The 18,951-nt window shown below is 39.2% G+C and overlaps 1 protein-coding gene across 7 annotated transcripts in view; it reads left to right on the top strand.

Moving 5' to 3' along the window:
- Window positions 1–18,951, top strand: part of ERICH3 (glutamate rich 3) — a 104,104-nt gene that overhangs the window by 44,251 nt on the left and 40,902 nt on the right. For all 7 annotated transcript variants that reach the window (XM_074376235.1, XM_074376234.1, XM_074376236.1 and 4 more), the window contains 2 exons: window positions 2,341–2,559; window positions 12,500–12,680. In XM_074376235.1, coding sequence (XP_074232336.1) covers window positions 2,341–2,559; window positions 12,500–12,680 — 400 coding nt within the window. The remainder of the gene's footprint in view (window positions 1–2,340; window positions 2,560–12,499; window positions 12,681–18,951) is intronic.

An 18,951-nucleotide genomic window follows, 5' to 3' on the forward strand; every position in this document is an offset into this window, starting at 1 on the left:
ATGTTAATGTTAGCTAGCGAATCACACTTGTCATCCAGTGAAATTTATTGGGCACAATGCGCTAGGCATTGGTGGTACATCAATTATCAAAACAGATAAAATCTCTAACCTATTAGAGCTGACACTGTGATGCACATAGGCAAAATATACTGCCAGGAAAGACTTGCAATGTTTTCAATGGCATTGGTGATGAAAATTACTTAATATAAAACCAGACAAGAAATTCCTAAAGAACAGCAGTCTGCATGATTGCTGAGTACGTAGTGAGCACCCATCAAAGAGTAGAGAATGTGCACATGGGAGTTGTTTGAAGTTTAAACAGACTTATGCAGGTTGAAATTTCTAAATATCAGGAGTGAGGATCTTTGATTTAGGCAAAAGCAATTTGGTCAAAACAGGCTGGCTGAGATGCAGTTGAGTAAAAATAATGACTTGATTGAAAATGATTTGCCGTAGAATGAGAGCCTCTTATACACTATTGACATGTGTAGAAATTGGTACAACTATTTGTGAAGGCAATATGGGGCTATCTATCAGCATTTTAAATGAACATGCTCAAGCATTTTAACATATAGGAATTTATCCTAGGAACACACACATTGCGGAAAGAATTCGATTCAGCAATATTTAGTATTATAATATTTGCAATAGTGAACAGTTGGAAGACACCTAAGAATTCATTGTTTAAGAATGTTGTAGTATATTAAAGTATGTTAAAAATAAGGTAAAATTATTTGTACTGCCATGGTAAGATGTCCAAGATGCTTTGGGCTAAAAAAAGGCAAAATAAGGAACAGAAGGTTAATTTTGTTTTGATTTACTAAACCATTTCCAAATAAGGCATGCCATTGATTGATAACTATTTAGAAATGTTTAAAAAATCTCCAGCCCACAAAAGTTCTGGATTCATTGATTTTATTGTTCTTATTATCTTATTATCACTTCATTAATTTGTTTGTTATTACAATGTCAAGGCACACCATCACAGGAAAATTGGAAAAGGTAGGAAAAGAAAAATGAGAATGTAAAGAACACCTGTGACATCCAGCATTCTAATAATTCTAAACCCCTCTGTAAATACCTATTTAAATCCCTTTCTGTTCGTGTAAACATGGTTTTCAATCAAAACATGGGCTACACATGCCTCTGTTTCACCTGGTTTTGCTTATTCAGCAATGAGGCGTATTTGGAGGATGACTTCCTTTTCTTAAAAGTAGCTTTTCACGAGTTAAACATCTCAAAATAAAGAATGCATTGTCTGAAAATGAATTTAAAAACACACCAAGTCAATTGATAGAAAATGGATTAAAATGATGAACAATACCTTAAAGTTGGGGAAAATACCTCAGATATACAAAAATTATCAATTTGGGAAAAGTCCAGAGACACAAATGTACCTGAAAAATATAATATAATTATTGATTATACCTTTGGTGCTTTTTCATCATTAAGGTAATACATGTTGACCAGACTTTCAAATAACACAAAGATATGGAAAATGGAAAATGGTATCCCTTCGAATGGCCCAAATCCCGAAAGTCTTCCAGTCATCTCTGGTTTTCTCAAGATTCACATATAAGTTATTTAAATGTGTGCTCACACTGCATGAACATTTTTATGTCAGGGCTCAAGACGAATAGATTCACACTATTCTCTTTAAAGCCTGGTGAGACTCTATTCTAAGAACAAAGCAAAATTTAGCTAAATATTCTCCTATTGACGGCCTTACTTGTTCAACTAAAGTGTTATACATATGTGTGTGTGTACCCTTATACACATTTATGTAAGTGTACTCATGTAGTTCTCTGGGTGAAATTCATTCCTACAAGTTGAATTTCTAGGAAAAAATTAGCTGAATAGAGTCTTTGGGTCAGAGTCTGGGTCTTTGGTTCCTTGAAATCATGTTATCAAGGAATGTTATAACATCTGAATGGGTGAAATCAATGTAAAAAAGTGCAAATACCCCATTGTTAAGTGGACTAGCCAACACTACTTCAAAGTACAACACTTCAAACCTTTTCATTTTAAATTGTTTAAATGCACCATTTATTTAATGGATAGTCGAGGGAAATATCCCGAAAGCACAATAGAAATGCCATCACTCTGTGTTTGGTTTAAAAAGATGCTTAAATAAGGTGAGAAATTCAGGAAAATTTAACTTGCTATGGTTACTAAAAAAAAAATGCCATTTTTTGACAGATTGGAGTGTCTTGAGTTTGCCTGTTGATATCAGTTGTGTCTGCTTGCAGTGGCAGTCACACAGTCTCGTCTTTAGTTCTGGGTTATGCTGGGCAGCACTTCTATTTCCCTGGTTCTTATTGTCATGAAATGTGATTACAGGGCAAGAAGGCAGTGATGAAGTTCAGGAGCGCTGTGGACAATTCCCAGGGAATGCATCGATATCAACCTCCGAATATTAACAGTTACATGATGCCTATTCCGCCTCCTCCTCCTGCCCCCAGTGGAAGACTCGCAAGGGAAAACAGACCTGAAACGTGGAGAAGGAGAAGATTCCGTCCAACCACTGCTCCAAATGGCTTAGAACCTCTCTTTACCAGGGTGAGTACGGAATCAAGTTTTCTTTTATTAAGTTAGCACTGATGACATTGCACTGTTAGACTGCTAGGTATGTAGTAAAATAATCCAGGGAAATCAAATGCAAAATGCCTTGCAGAGGGAATGTAATAATTTTATAAGCGTAGTGATTGTAAGATGAATGAATCGGAAACCAAATATTTGAGTAGTTCAGCTGAGTAACTTATCATAATTGATAAAAATATCCAGTAAATTTTGTGCTCAAATTTAATTTGTACTATACCCATTTCCAAATCATTTATTTCCTTTAATCTGCCCATTCAATCACATGTTATCAGAAAGTATTCTAACATTTAATTTGTGAAAACTCAGGAGCTTAAATATATCAAAAAGCACAATGTACCATGTAAAATAATTATTAAAGCTCACTGTTAACAATTTTTGGCAAATTACTGTATGATATTTAGAAAAATTTTCTTTTCAGTGTTCCTAAAAATACTGTAGTTTTTTGTAATTATCTCTTCAAAATACTGACGAAGAAATAGCATTAAGGTCACTTTATACACTTATAGGCCAGTATGAAGGCAACAGAGCTCCCAATTTTTATGGTGTAAGAATACAACTAAGAGCAAGTATATGTAATTTTTCTGACTCTTAGCAGATGTCTGGGTCAACATGTCAGTGATGGAGAATCAGGGAGTGACGTGCTGACCATGCCTGTGGACGGCATGCTGGCTCCTCAAAGCCAACCTTTATTTACCCCTTGTCCACATCTCACTTCCAGCAGCTGTCCCCACCAGTGAGTTTCCTCACCAATAACCTTCTCGAAAAATTGGGACTGTTTTCCTCATGCTTGTTCAGATCCCTTCCTTTCAAATCACCTGTTCCCAATCCCCTTCCTTTGTTCCGGTCTCTGACAGAGCACTGTAGCCCTCATCCCTGAGGCCCACCCTCCACCCTGCTCCTTGATCTTTTCCTTTTCCGCTGCCTATGACACCTTGCGTCATCTGTCACTCTCCTCTCTAATGTGGACTTTCATTCCTTCCTCTAATATTTGTCTCTGTCCCTCAGCATACCCAGGTCTTACAGAGAGTAACCAAGTCCTTTCCTCACATTCTGTAGCCTGAGACTCCTGTTTCCTCCTGTCCGACTGGAAAGTTCTCTGAAAGGCAGTTTGCTGTTGCCTACAGTAACAAACAACCCCAGGCAACTTGGCTTCCAACCACAAAGGTTTATTTCTTTCTCTCATTACTGTCTGTTGCTGGTCAGCTGCAATTCAGGGACCCAGATGGGAAGAGCAGTCCCTGTCTTGGCTATGTTGGCCTTGTGGATGGAAGAGTCATGGAACCCTTTTAAGATTCCATGTCACACCTGAATTCCATTGCCAAAGCCTGACCACAGTGGAGTGGGAAGTATCTTCTCACAGTGAAGGGCAGTGAATGTTTGGAGCAATGATAGAATCTGCCATATCCACTGAGTTCCTTTGAACTCTGTCTGCTGGCATTGGTCCCCCAGGCCAACACACATGCTCTCTTGAAGGTCATGGCCCTCACTTACATAAACAATGACTTTCTCATCATCCTTATCTGGTGGCAGCATTTTATTTTCTGATGTTAAAATATATTACTGGGATAAACTCCACCAGCTCATATTTTTAAAGAAAGTTTAAGTGTCATATAAACCAAAGAGTATGTAAAATCTGTATGTGTAAGTTAAAAAACAACAAACACTCATGGACCCACTATTTTTCTCAACAAAGTGGAGCACTTGTCACATGAAGAGCTCTCTGTTTTGTGCCCTGTCACATCCTCTACTCCTTCCCAGAGCAACCACCATACTGATACCCATGTTAACTGGGTCCCTGATTTTCTCTGGAGTTCTAGTACTTACATGCATAAAAACTTCAGGAATAATCTCAAACCTAGCATTGTAATGAAACGATAACACTTCCAGGAGTAAAAAAGCTGAACAGAGCCTTTGGTTTGATTTTGATTTAGGTTTGGTCCCTTGACAGTTTTAAGACCCTCTTGTGGGGAAGTGAGAGAGGACAGGTTGTGAGTGTGCCCTAGGAAAAGGGGGCCCACCAAGGCCAGGGCCTCATGTGGGCCAGACACTGGCTGTTCAGCAGGAATATGGTCAGGCGAACAGGCTTCTGTAGCTGGGCACAGAGGAGAGAGCAGCAACTTCTCCAACCTGTAGTCATGACAGGTGAAGCATGGATAAGCATCTGAGCTGGCCTCCCCTGGGTGTTCTGCATTCAGGTTAGAAACACAGCAGGTGTCAGCAGGTATCCTGGCTCTGACGGACCTTGGCATGTCTGGCTCTTGAGTTCACAAGCTTTCAGTCTGACTTGGTCTTTTTTTTTTAAAAAGAACTTCTGTTCTCTCTTGTTTGGAATCCCTATTTGAGGAATGTTGGAACTACTAGATGGATGCTCTAATATTCTTACCTTTTCTCTCCTGTTTCTACTTCTTTGCCTCTTTGCTCTACTTGCTGAGAGATTTCTTCAGTTTTATCTTGCACACATTCCACTGACATTTTTCTTTTCCTGCCATGTTTTAATTCCTAGAACTCCTTTCATGTTCACCAAATGTTACTTTTAGAAAGTGTCTTATTCTTGTTCTGTATGGTTTGATTCTTTGGTACCTGTGGATACTAGCTTTGTGGGCTAATCTATGCTCAAGTTTTGTAAAGAATGTGATTCACTAATTGTTGGGAGCCGAGTTCTATAAATGTCCAAAAGACAAGAAATGCCAATTATGCCATTCTTATTTTTATATCCTTAGCATTCTTTTCTAGCTGCTTGGTCTCTCAGTTCTTGAGTCCTAGTGATAATTCTTCTCTGTAGTTTGTGGATTTGTCAGTTTCTCCTGGTAATTATGCCAGGTTCTGCTTTGTCAATGTTGAGAAAACCTGGTTATATGCTCTAAGATAGGGTACTCTATCCTCCGGGTGAAGTGATTCTTTGTTATTAAAAAAAATGATCCTCTATCGCTTACAACTTTTGGCCTTCAAATTTATTTTGTCTAATAAAACCCCTTATTTTCTTTAGATTTTATGTGTATCCTATATAAAGGAATATATGTGTATTCCTTTTACGTTCAGTCTTTCAATGTCTTTAGCTTTAAGCTCTAGGCTTTAAACGTGTTTATGCAGCATTTGGGTGCTTTGTGTTTATTTCAATCTGAGAATCTCTTTTCCTTTAATGAGTGAGTTTAGTCTGATGACATTATTTTCTTTGGTGATATATTTAGACTTCCTTCTCCTACCTTATTTTGCATTTTCTACTCACCATGGTTTTTCTTCGATCGTATCATTTTATGCTGTTATTGCCTCTTCCTTGAAACTTCCCTCTCTTGCCTCCACAGAATTCTGCTTTCCTGGTTCTTTGGTCTCTCCTTTTGCCTCTTGTCTTGTTCCTTTGTGTCTCTTTCATCTTCAGCCCTAAACCTTGCCATCACCGTGGGCTTAGACCTTGACACTCATTTGTCTATTCAGAATGTGGTCATCTTCCATTCTACATGGCTTCGGTAGCTTTCTAGCTGGCTCTTGGATTTGTCACTTGTGCCTAGGTCCTGGGGTTTAGAATAAAATTGGCACAGTGGGGTAAATCATGCACTTTTACTTTAGTATTTAGGTATATTTTATTTTGACCTAGAAAGAGTCATTTAAGGAGAGGTGTCTCTCATGACTATTACGTATTAAATTCATTCTTTCCTTTTGTGACTACTAGCCCAAAGCATCCTTCAAATGCTCTTAAAAGGAAAGAAAGAAGTAAAAGGAAGAAAGAGGCAAAGAAACAGGGCTTGCTGGTGGCCCACAACCTGTTCCTCTGAGAATGTGTACAGCAGGTCCCAGGTTTCTGTGACCTGTGTCTCAAGGTCATGATCCATGAGGCCGAAGACTGTGTGGAGAGTGCCCAGCCCACCACATTGCTTCTGCACCCTGTTGCGTTCTAATGCGGGGATACGATACCTGCAGAGCTTTACAACACTTTCACAGAACCTGCGAGACTAGTTAGATTTTGCTCTGAGGTCTACCTCACCCATCTGCAGATTTTTGTGTTCCCACTCAGGACTGAAGTCACCCACTCTACACAGCAGCCTGCTGAAAATGAGGGAGGTCCTATAAATAGTGACTATAGGTGTGAAAATCCAGGCTTTCAAATAAGAACCCACTTAACCATTATGTGAATCAATTAAAAAAATAAAACACACTGTGTTTTATTTTTTTATATGTTTTGTGAAAGAGAGGGCAAAGAACTTCTCCAGGCATGAACTAGTCCAGGCTTTCCCCATGTCTGACTGAGGCCCCCATCCACCTCCCAGTCTCCAGATAAGCCTTGTGTAATTACAGATGCCTGAACAACGGGTAGGAAGTTAGCAGATAGAATCAGGGAGCAGAGGATTAAAGGCAGAAGGGGAAAAAGAGAAGAAGCAGAGTCCATTTCAGTAGTAGATTCTACAGAATGATGTTAAAGTAAACTTTGTAGAATAGCTCCCAGCATGTTTCTCCCCTGCTTGAAACCTTCACTAGCTTCTCCTTTCCTAAAGAAAGTAAGTATGTTCTTCTGCCTGGCTGTTTTAAAATGTAGATTTTCTTATTATTCAGGTATGTTGAGACTTGTAGATCAGGAGACAGTTGTCATTGAAAAGACAGTTTGTCACTGACAGTTCTCAAGAGGAAGGAACATGCCCATATATATTAGTCAAGGTTCCATCCAGAATATTGCATAACCACGTATCTGAGCTCTGTTGGCTCAACTAAGTGGATAGATAAAATGAACCATCACACCAGCCCATGCAGGGCCACACAGGGAAGCACCAAGATTGTCAGGGGTGCACGTGGGAGGAGGGGGTGGGAAAGAGCCTCTGTTGTGGTTTCTGAGGGAAGGAATGGGTGAGGCAGGTAAGCAGATTTAGGACTGAGCACTGTGAATGATTTTAGCTGGCTCTGGGGTGTTGGGGCCGTCCCGAGCGGCCTGGGACCTGGTCCAGGGCCAGGGAATCTTGGCCCAGAGTGTGAGAGGCTGGGGGAGTGGATGTGGGCTCTCTGTTGGTTGGTTTGCACGCAAAAAACATTCTCCCCAGCAAGTCATTACTATCTCTAGGAACTGGTTAGTCCTGGGAGGGGCAGTGTCCCAGGGCCGGTAAGGACCAGAATCTCAAAACATCAGAATAAAAGGACGTGCTTAGTGTCCTAGCGTTCAAGGGCTTTCAGATGTTGGCCCCTTTCCAGCGTTCTCTCTGCTCCTAGCCGAGCCAAACTGAACTCCTTTCTATACCCTCAGTTGGTTGGTCCACCACTTCCCCATCTCAGGTCTATGCTTTTTTTTTTAAATTACTTTCTCCCAGAAATTCTTTTTCTATGAGGTGCCCTTGAGTGCCTGAGAGAGAAGAGTGTGTCTCCATACCTGCCCTTCCCTGGGCTCAAAGGCGTCACGCTCTACAGTGCACTTCTCTGCATCGTAGTAGGATCCCTGCTCTTCCTCCCTGTAAGAAGCCTTTGTTACTTTTCTTACATCCATTATGATATTCTGCTTAGCACAAATACTCATGTACCTTTATTATTTCTCACTGCTACTCTCAGATCATGAAGGCTGTTGAGGGCAGGCATTTGCTTTTATTTAGCTTTAATCAAATGCTTATTAGTAATGTGTTCATAAATGGATGTTGCTTTCTTATCTGCACAGAAATTGCAAAAACTAAACTTTTAATTATACTTTTTAGCATAAGAAAATATTATGGGTGTCAATTATGCCTTTCAGATATAGCTCCCTTTTCTCCAACCATGAATAAAGCCTAACAAATATTAGCTTTGAAAGATTGCATATTTCTCTTGTTTGACTTAATTTAAGGAATTTTTAAAAATTTTCTTTCTAGTCAGTGCATTATCTTGATATTTTTTTCCTCTTGGTTTTTCTCACCAGTAGACTCAGATTTAAGAATGAAAAAGGAAAACATTAGCATGATTTTGATATATGGTAGTTCAACGTATCTCATGGTAGGCTTGATTTATTTTAGGCAAACGTTTTCCTTTAAACAATGCTTTTGCTTAAAATTAGCATTGCAGTTTGGTAACTACATAACTAAAAAGAACTGAAGAAACATTTTCAAAGTCCATTCAACAATCAAAATATCTTAACAGCTGGCATTGTGGATTGTGGAACAAAACCCTAGAAGAAAGGAAAAACCAAAAATGCTCCTGGGTGTCAGGGCAGACCGCTGTGTTAAGGGGATCCGATTTGGGGGACTTCTCACCAAAAGCCAAATCCAGCTGGATAATTTCCAGCTCTTAACAGAATCAAGGAATCCATCCTGTTGAGGGAGATGAGGAAGGGAAGTCTCGCATGTTAACCCAGCATCCTCAAATTCTGGAGCTCAGATACCTCCAGAAGGCTGGAGACATCTGGGGGCATGTCCTGAATAAGTACTGAGATATGGGTTACACGGTAACAAAAATAAAAAAATGGGCAAGAGGAAAGTGAAAAGAAGACACATAATAAAAGCAAAGGAGGGAGGAGGCGAGAACAGGAGAAAACAGCAAGAAAGAGCAGAACCAATTGAGTATAGTGAGGACAGGTTTCCATCAAAACCAGTGGCTTCCTGCGCCTTTAGGATGTGAACAGTCTCTTCTTCTGGCTCGTGTCAGAATTTCCTCTCCCTGAGACTGAATCAGAGTCAACATGGGGACTGTCCACCACTCTTCATGGGCCAGGCTTCTTATCAGTCTGTATCAAGGCTAAACCAACAAAGGTGGTGTTTTGTTGAATAGGATGCTGGTGAACCAGTTTTCATGTTCTGGGACCAATTCACTGAGTTCCTGCAAAGGTAGAAAAGTTCTGATTTAGCATGGGGTCAACCTACTGTTGCTTTTGTCTCAACAAAGGACAGAATGTGGAATTGTTGCATGTCTGTGTCCAGCCCTTACTAGGTGTCAGCACTGGCTGACACGGGGCATAAAGATTGGTAAAACACTGTCCTTTTCTACTGAGAGAGAGGAGTAAAAGGAAGTAGTGTCAATGCCACGTGACTTACAGCTATACCTATCTCGAGATTAAAAACATGGTGGTCATACTCTGGCCACTACAATTAATTCACTTGCTGGACCTTTAAATGTAACACAAGAAATTGCAATTGTTGAAAAGATAGGGTTAGAGAATAGAAGACTTTTTTCCTTGTTGTCTGAGGAATGTTGGATCTTATCCTATGGATACTGGGGACTTTAAGCAGGAGAGTCACATGATCTATTTAGTGACAGGAGGCAGGAGATTTTTGAAGGACACCGGGCTAGAAGTGCAAAGACCAGCTAGTAGGGTGACCGTACACCCCAGCTTTCCTGAAACAGTTCAAATTCATGCTCTTTTTTATAGCATGCTGACTAGGAATTTACTGCAGTGGTTGCGGTTAAGACTTTATGATGTCCAGAGTTCATCAGGGCTTGGCTAAGAAGATTCAGAGGAGTTGCTGTCCAACACTGTCAGCAAGAACAGGTGCTTTGACACCTACAGCCTCTTAAACCCCCTCTCACACAGGCCTGGGCAGTGAAAAGTCAATTGAATGCTACGTGTTACAAATATGTAATGGCTGAATGCTTAACCATTCAGTAGGCTTGCTGTTAATTTGCCATCTCAGATTGTACTTGCCTGAGAAATCCGAAAAATGAGAAGGAAAGTCGTAAGCAACTGGTCAAGAAAGTAAAAGAGTTGGTCCTCAGTTGTGCAGGGGCAGGAGCCTCGCTCCTGATCTTACAATGCAAATGAATTTGCTTGGAAGGTTTTGATACTCGCTTGAGGACAGTAGAAAGGGCCGTGAAACCTTGCTAAAGTTTCAGCAGTCTGGGGTCATTATAACCTTGGAAGATGGTAAGTATAGAGGCAGTTTAGTCAACTGAAAGAAACAATTGTTTGTTTCTTAGTGCCTGTATTTAATCATGAGCTGTCACTCCTATCAGAACCCAGAAAAGGTTACTTGGTGGCAATAATTGGAGAATATTTTTAAAAGGAATGAAGCAGTCAGACCCAAGAGAAAAGAGATGTTGCTTTCAGGAATGCACTTAAGCAGGAAAAAAAAAAAAGGAACTAAGAGTAAATGAAAAGGGTGAAGAGCTGTCATTTCCTTTATTTTGTTTTTAAAGCTTTTCTTCGTTCCAGTTTTTCATTTTGCATAGGAGACAGGCCTTTCCTCTACCTTAATCCCACTATTACCTTGTATTTATATGCTGCTTATCCCCCAGAAGCTCGCAGGGCTATCTCTGAATCCACAGCACTTTAGAAAGAATTGCTTAACAAAGTGGGATGCTTTTACTTAATCCATCATAGCATTAAATGTTCTAGTGGGGGCTCGGAGCTGGATTTGCCTTAGGCTGGTGACTGTGCGTTGGGCTGCACACGTGTGTGTCACGGCTCCTCAGCTGCTCAGGCAAGAGGAAACATGGGGTGATTTTGCAACTAGGAGCCAGGCCTCCCATCAACCCTTTGCCTTCAACTATGACTCAGGGCGATGTTGCTAATCTGCAAAGACTTACCCAGCTTGCTGGTTTGCCTTCATGGCTCCTGTTGCCCCTGAAACTTTTCTCTTGATTATTTCTCTACTTGGGAGCTCTGTTTGTCTATAGGCAGGACAATTTGCTCAGATTTTAAATCTCAGGCTTTCCCACCAATTTACCCTTTTTGGACGGTCATTTGCAGATTTTCGTTTCATCAGATTTACTTTCTCTGTTTTTGCTTCAGAGGAATAGAATCGAATGAGAAAAAATCCTCTGAAGTGGAAGGGGATGGGTTTGGAGAGGGAAATATTTTAGTAGTTCCTTCAGAATTTTTTTTCAGCTTTGTCATTCTTAATAAAATGCCTGCTTCTAAGGCATATGTAATTCAATGAACTCAAGCTCAAATAATTGCCTTGGATTCACTGAAAGTTAGTCTCTTCACATTTTTCATTTAGCTAAAAATTGATTTTTAGAAAAGTGAAGTAGAGTAAAAGTAATTCCTGGCCTCTGTTTGGTTCTGGAAATCTACAGCAGTCTTCCTGGGCCCTCGAGAAGTATCTCAAGGAGCCATTCTTTCTTCTCTGCCTCCTCTTCCTCTTCCATTTCCGGCTTCTCTTTCCTTGTCTTCCTCTTAAATGTTAGGCAAACGCTGCTCATTCACTACTGTGCAAACACCAGAATATCACCTAGGAGGCAAGGCATTGGACATTTAGTCCCTGGCATGTAAGTTTTTGTTTATTTTATAAATAATTTAAATTGGTCAATGCCATAGAATATCAGATAGGTTTATGAGGTGATTTTTTGTTGGGTATATATTGTTTAATATTAAAAATCATATCAATAATGTTGTTTTTTCATTGAACTAAATGCCTCCTGTGGAACTGGCTAATCCCGGGTACATGGCATACGTTGTTCCTGTTCCTCAGAGGGGCCGTCGAAGGACTCAGGTGTACGCATCTCCCTCTCACGTAGAATAAGCCCAGGGAAGGAGGTGTTGTCAGTGCTCGCGTGTGAAGATCAAACACTCAATTACAAAAACAGTTGCCAAGTCACAGTTCATGTCCACTCGAATTAGAACAAAATCATGTCCCCAATGTTTATTTAATTATTTGATTTGAATTTTTGTTTTGAGAACCAGCTCAAAGATCCAAGGGTAGTCTCCTCTGGACGTCATTGGTCTTTCTGTTGTATATAGAACACACACACACACGTAAACAGTAGGTGACAAACTTTATCCAGACCCCTAGCATTTATATCAAAAATACAAAGCCAAAACATATAAATGCTCTAGTTGTTGAAGGAATGTGTTTTGTAACGGGCTTGGCTTTCTGTGCACTGTATGGATTGACGTTTTATAAAGGTCTTGTCACGAGGTACATGAAAATTGCCTTTTCTACTCTTTGTATTACAATGTCATCTCACTCTGATTAGAAGGTAATTAGTTAATAAGTCCCCCCTTTTTTGTTGTTTATTCTAGGATTCAAGAAGGATTCATAAAACACCACTGCATAGTAATGCAGCTATTACAATGATCTATTTGGGGAAAAATGTGCACCTAGCTTATGATCACTCAGACTTCCGTGATGAAATAAAAGTTTATCAGCAGCACTGTGGTGGGGAAAACCTGTGCGTCTACAAAGGCAAGCTACTTGAAAAAGGTACACATAAAATGTGAATTTTTTTAATTGCTTGCAGTTGATGCTACGGATAAGCTATTGTTGATATAATATCAAAATGACTTCAATCACTATGAAATTATGCATAACCAGGGACTTATAAACCAGCTGCCTAAAAGTAAATCCAGATTTACTGCTCCATGATTGAAACTGAAGCAGCAATTATTCTTGCAGATTGCAGAAGAAAGAATTTGGAGTGATTTAACCGAGTAACAGATTAATTTTGAGATAGAGATATATGATCATTAAAATGTTGCCCGAATAAACTGTCCCCCAAATTACAAGTTAACTATTTGACTTGCCATAGTGAATTATATCACACATTATTCTAAGAGAAAAATGCCAGATTGGTAATTTGTTCTTTAGAAGTATGCTGAGATAAAATCACAAAACCAATAAGCTTCAGGGTGAATCACACCTAAATAATGCGGTCCAAAATTTGGCTAAATGCTTTTAGTACACTTTCACTTTTATTTGATCATAAATTCATGTTTGTTAGCATAAGATAATTTTTATATCCAATACAGGGTTTCACATATTATACCAAAGTGGTTTTTTTTGTCAATATTTAGTTCTGTGGAAGAACAATAAAAGGAAGAAAGCTTACAGGATTACGTTTGGCATTTCCTTGCTTAAGAAACTCTGGAAAGTAATAGTGATTTTACTAGTTAAAAGAAATATTTATATTTGAGTAATCTTGATATAGACTTAGAGGTTAAGGCAGGAGTTGGGGGCATACATGGAGCTGTTTGTTAAAAAACATTTTTCACAACGAAAGTTGTTACTTTCAGCTTTTCTGATTTCTCTCATCAATCAAAAACAGTGGCTATTAATTAAAAAAAATTAAAATACTTGAGAAGAACTATATATATTTAGAGATAAGATATTTAAAACTTTCCAGCATAAGACCAACTTGAATGTTGGTCTTAAAGTAAAATATTATATATTATAATGATATATATAGAGAGAGAATTATTTAATGAATTGTATATATTATAGTAAAAAAACATTTTTCTTTATAAAAATATTAAATTTCTTTAAAAAAATCATGCTCAATAATGCTAGAAACTATTTTTTCCCGTTGTATATATTTGGCTAGAATGTAATCTTCTTTGTTTCATTTTCTCATAGCATTTGAGAGTTTGTTCGTTCCATTTTGTAAATGGGAGGAATCTGAGTACAGTGGCTTCCCAAGGTCACATGTTCAGCGCTGTCTGGGCCGGGTCCAGAGCAGATCCTGGCCCCCTGAGGTGGTGCAAGACCCTGTTTAGTACTACGCAGCCCCAAGTAGCTGTTCTCAGTAACAGAGGGTTTCCTGTATTTTCATAATATAAGGGGCATGAAACCCCTAATGATAGTGATGAGATACACTTGTTTTTATAGAAGTGTCACTTTCAACTATTAATTTAGAAGAATTGCTGAAATTAGCTATAGACTGAGATTGAAGTTAACATAATGAAACTTTTCCTGGGTCTTAGATCATGCTTTTTTCAACAAAATGCATATATAATGTCTATTTGACTGCTGGAAAATGTGGTACATCCGAATGAGAAAAGAACAAGACTTAATGACTTTCTGGGAGATGATATACACTCTGTGATAAGATTGCAGAACCAAAGGTTATGGGAGGGTGTAGCTTGACTGTGTGTTACTTTGCATGCATATTGATCCTGGGACTGACTTTTTGTTATGTCATTGGACAGTCTTGAATGATAGGATGGAATAGGGACTTAAATAATTGAATCCTGTCCACACAATAATTTTGTCTCAGCTTGCCCTTGATTGCCAGGAAAGTAATTGTTCAAAATTGAAAAGTTGGTTGGCTCAGAGTTGACTCGGGGTTCAACAGTCTTAGCAACTTAGCTGGACTGAAAAGAATCTGCCCTTCTTACAAAGCAAAGTGTGCATGATTCAGTGCATTGTGAGTAGGTTTTTAAGATTTCTGTTTTTTAAAAAAATGGGCTTTTAACATTAGGCTAGGAGCAGTAAACTCATTAAAAATGTGGCCTCTGTTAATTTGCCTTGCTTTGGGATGAGAATAACAATACAATTAATTATTTAGGAACATGGCAAGTGCATCTTTTATTGTCATAGTAATTCATGATGTCTTGTGGTTTGATTTTAGATGTCAGGCCACAGACTGATTGTTTATTATTTCTGCAAATTGTAAAGAGTCCATTTCTTCACAGGCATTTTTATTTACCATTCATCCTTTCAAACAAGGCAAACCTTGGCCTCCTGGGTTCGTGTGGATACAGAGAACAAAGTAACTTTTTTCTGGCTCTCTTATAACCTCTTCCCGTTCTGCTCCATTTTCTTGTATTTCCATTTGTGCACTGTTGTTCCGATCTGTGCACTCCTCATTACTCCCTCACGTGCACAGCTGCTGCCCCACTGTCCCCCTGCCTCCTGCCCCCAGCCCCATGCTGATCTCTTGTCTTTTCCTGTGCTATTTCCTTTGTCTGCAACAGGACAAAGGATTTTAAATTCAAAATAGTATTTTAGATTCAAATCTTACCCATCTTTGAAGATTCAGGTTAAGGCTGTGAAGCTTTCTCAGCTGACATCTGTTCTGTGTTATCCCTCTCTTGATGGCTTTGGCTTTTAGTCTACACCTGAGATGGAAGCATTTCACCGTACTGTCATTTGTTTTGTTGCAGGAAAATGGATCACAAGAAGATAGTCTTGTCCCAGGTCTTGGGCACGTCCCTGGGACGTGCTCTGCTAAGTGAGGGTCCCTGTCTTGCACAGGAAAGAATTTAAGAGTGAGCCATAGTAAAGTGAAAGCATGTTTATTAAGGGAGAAACACACTCCGCAGACAGAGTGTGGGCTGTCTTGGAAGGCAAGAGAGTCCTGGAAAACGGGGTTCTCTCGGGTGGGGTGGGGGTTTCATTTTTAGGGGCTCTGTAATTTCATATGTGAACAAGTGGGAAGATTATTCCAAGTATTTTAGGTGAGGGGCAAAGATTTCCAGGAATTGGTCCCTGCCCACCTTTTTGCCTTTTATGGTCAACCTAGGAACTGTCATGGTGCCTGTGGGTGTATCATTTAGCATGCTAATATATTACAGTGAGAGTACAATGAAGCGCAAGGTCTACTGGAAGTTGCATCTTCTGCCATCTTGGGCTGAGTTGGTTCTAACCAGTTTATGTCCCATCCTCAATTGCTGCGTCATTCTTTTTAATAGTTGTGCTCTGCCCCATTCCCTCCTGTCTCAATATTGACTGTTTATTTTTTACTCCTTTTCACATGTTGATTTTTTTTTTTTTAGGTTTTAAAAGTAGCCTTATTGAGGTGTAACTTGCATTCCATAAAATTCATCCATTGTAAGTGTACAATTTGCTGATTTTTAGGAATTTTATAGGGCTGTACAGCCATTATCACAGTTGTAGAACATCTCCATCACTTCAAACAGTTCCTTTGTGCCCACGCATTGACAGTTAATCCTCACTCTCCTAGCCAGCCCCAGGCAACCACTGATCTGCTTTCAGTCTCTACAGATTTGCCTTTTCTGGATATTTCTTGTAAATGAAATCACACAATAGGTAGCATTTTGTGTCTTAGTTCTTTCACTTACCATAGTGTTTTTAAGAGTTATTGATTTGTGGCATCTATCAATAGTTGCTCTCTTCTTATATCACTGAATATATTCCATTTCATGGCTGTGCCACATTTTATTTATCTACCTTCAATTGATGGACATTTGTATTGTTTCCAATTTGGGACTATTATGGATCATGCTGTAATGAATATACAAAGACAGGGTTTTGTGTAGACAATACTTTCATTTCTCTTGAGCAGACTCCTAGGAGTGGATTTAATGGCTTTTCCCCCCTGAATATGGGTCACAACTTATTCTGTTTCTTTATGTATCTTTCTGTTTTTTTGCTGAAAACTGGATATTTTAGATCATGTATTTGAGCAACTGTGGATTCTGGATTCCAACTTTCTCCCTCTAGAATGTTATCCTTGCTGTTTTGTATTATCTTTTTGTTTAGGACCTTATCTGGAACAAATCTGTGAAATTCATGCTGCGTCTCCTTGGTATACAGCCAGTGATATCGCTGCTCATTTTTTTTTTTTTTTTAGTTCTGTTTTCATTTTTTTAGACTAATCTCTTAGGGTTGTCTCTGTGTTTTCATAGTTTAGTGATCACCCAATGATTTGTCAGAGGTTGTGTTCAAGCACTTTGCGCCAGTACAGCCTCCATCTTCTACTGGTGATTCTGTTTGTGAGTGTATTCATTTCCTGGGGCTGACATAACAAATGTCCCCAAAATTGGTGGTTTAAAAACAACAGAAAATTACTGTCTCACAGATCTGGAGGCCATAAGTCTAAAATCAAGATCTTAACAGGGCCATGCTTCCTCTAAAAGCTCTAGACGAGAATTTTACCTTGCCTCTTCCAACGTTCTGGTGATTCCTAGCAATCCTTGGTGTTCCTTGGCATGTGGCTCCACCACTTCAGCCTATGCTTCTGTCCTCACATGTCATTCTTCTCTGGGCATCTGTGTGTGTGTGTGTGTGTGTCCTCTCCTCTTCTTATAAGGACATCAGTCATTGGATTAGGACAAAACAAATCTAGGAGAAAATCATCTCAATCCTTCCCTGATTATATCTACAAAGACCCTATTTCCAAATAAAGTCACATTGTGAGATTCTGGGTGGTCATGAATTTTTGGAGTGGCTAGTGCACTGACCTGTGGCTTGTCCTAGTTGTAACTATAGTCTTGGGCTAGCAGAACCTCTGACCTTCACTGTTGGTTTGCTTCTGAGATTGCTGCTTACTCCTGGTAGTACCACTGACCAAGATTTTTTTGTTTGTTTTCTGCTCCAAATCAAATCAGCCCCCACTGCCAGTGAAGTGGCTGTTATTTATGGCCTGCCCTTCTCTACTAGAACTACGATGATGAACTAGTGGCAGCAGAGGGTGGTGGGAGCAGCCCCAGGCAAGAATGCCACAGATTCCCACTGCTCCTACCAAAAGTTCACTACTTTTTCATGAATAACTGCTGCTCAGTTCATTTTAAGTCTTTGGTCATTTTCAGAGACAAAATTTTAAGGGAAGCAGGTTTGGTGACATCACTCTAGAAGTCTAGTACATTGATTTTGTCTCTCTTGCTAAATTGTAACTTCTTGAGGGAGGAGAACATGTTTGATATGTCTTCAGTATCTGTATTTCTCTTTAGTGCCTAAAACAGTTATCACTGTCAGTCAACAATAATAAATACCTACATTTCACAAATATTCTAGAATGCTTTCTATTACTGTGCATTATATAGTCTTTAAGATTGCTCTGTGGAGTGGGTAAACTGGGTCACCACCTTCCTCATCCACTTCCCTGTCATCCTCATTTTATAAATGAGAATTCTGAAGTGTAACAGAGTTAAATGTCTTACCAAGGCACACTTAAGTAGTAAGTGAAGAATGGAATGTGGACCAAAATGTTCTGATTTTCTAGTCTGTATTCTTTGTACTATTCCATGCAGAAACCATCAAGTCAGGTTTTGGAAGTGTTACTACATTTTAAAATATAAAATTATAAAACACGTGACAAAGGAATAAAGGTAGAGTGTCATTTTTTGTTCAGTAAGTTTGAAAAACCATGAAAGAAATAGAATAATAGATGGATGTGCTCTCCAGCCACATGGGTACCAAATGGAAGGGCAGTCGTGTCTAGAAGTTGATCTGCTGTGCCCATTCTCAGCATTTCCTGGCTCTACTCTTCCCTGGGCAGGGTACTTAGGGAGTTCGGGGGTGTGATGCTACAGCAAAATGGATCATCCTATGTGAATATCCCATTCAAGTTTCTGTCATAAAAGCAGTCAAACTAGCTTTCTAGTTATCACTTGAGTCCATATATCATTAAGACAAGTGGATTACTAAATCTGTTGTATCTTTGTTTCCCCAATTTCACATCACAGATACTAAGGTATAAATGATAGAATTACCTTTTCAGTAAGTCTATTCTTTAGTACAAATTGCCTCTGATTTAGATTTTGTTTAGAGGCATAATATGATATAACCATAGTATTTCTAGGTGACTTATGAAAGAAGTAAGTTAAAATAATGATTTACTAATTATTTACCAGGGGCCTCTTATGTCACTGTCCTGGGATCTGGGGAAACAAAGATGAATTAGATCAGTTTCAGCCCTCATGGATTTCACAAACAGCAGGGCAGCAAATATCTAGATCAGGGTTCTCAAAGTGTGGTCCCTGGACCAGCAGTGTAAACATCACCTCACATCTTG

This window comes from Camelus bactrianus, chromosome 13, assembly GCF_048773025.1.
Source record: "Camelus bactrianus isolate YW-2024 breed Bactrian camel chromosome 13, ASM4877302v1, whole genome shotgun sequence".
Classification (NCBI taxonomy): domain Eukaryota; kingdom Metazoa; phylum Chordata; class Mammalia; order Artiodactyla; family Camelidae; genus Camelus; species Camelus bactrianus.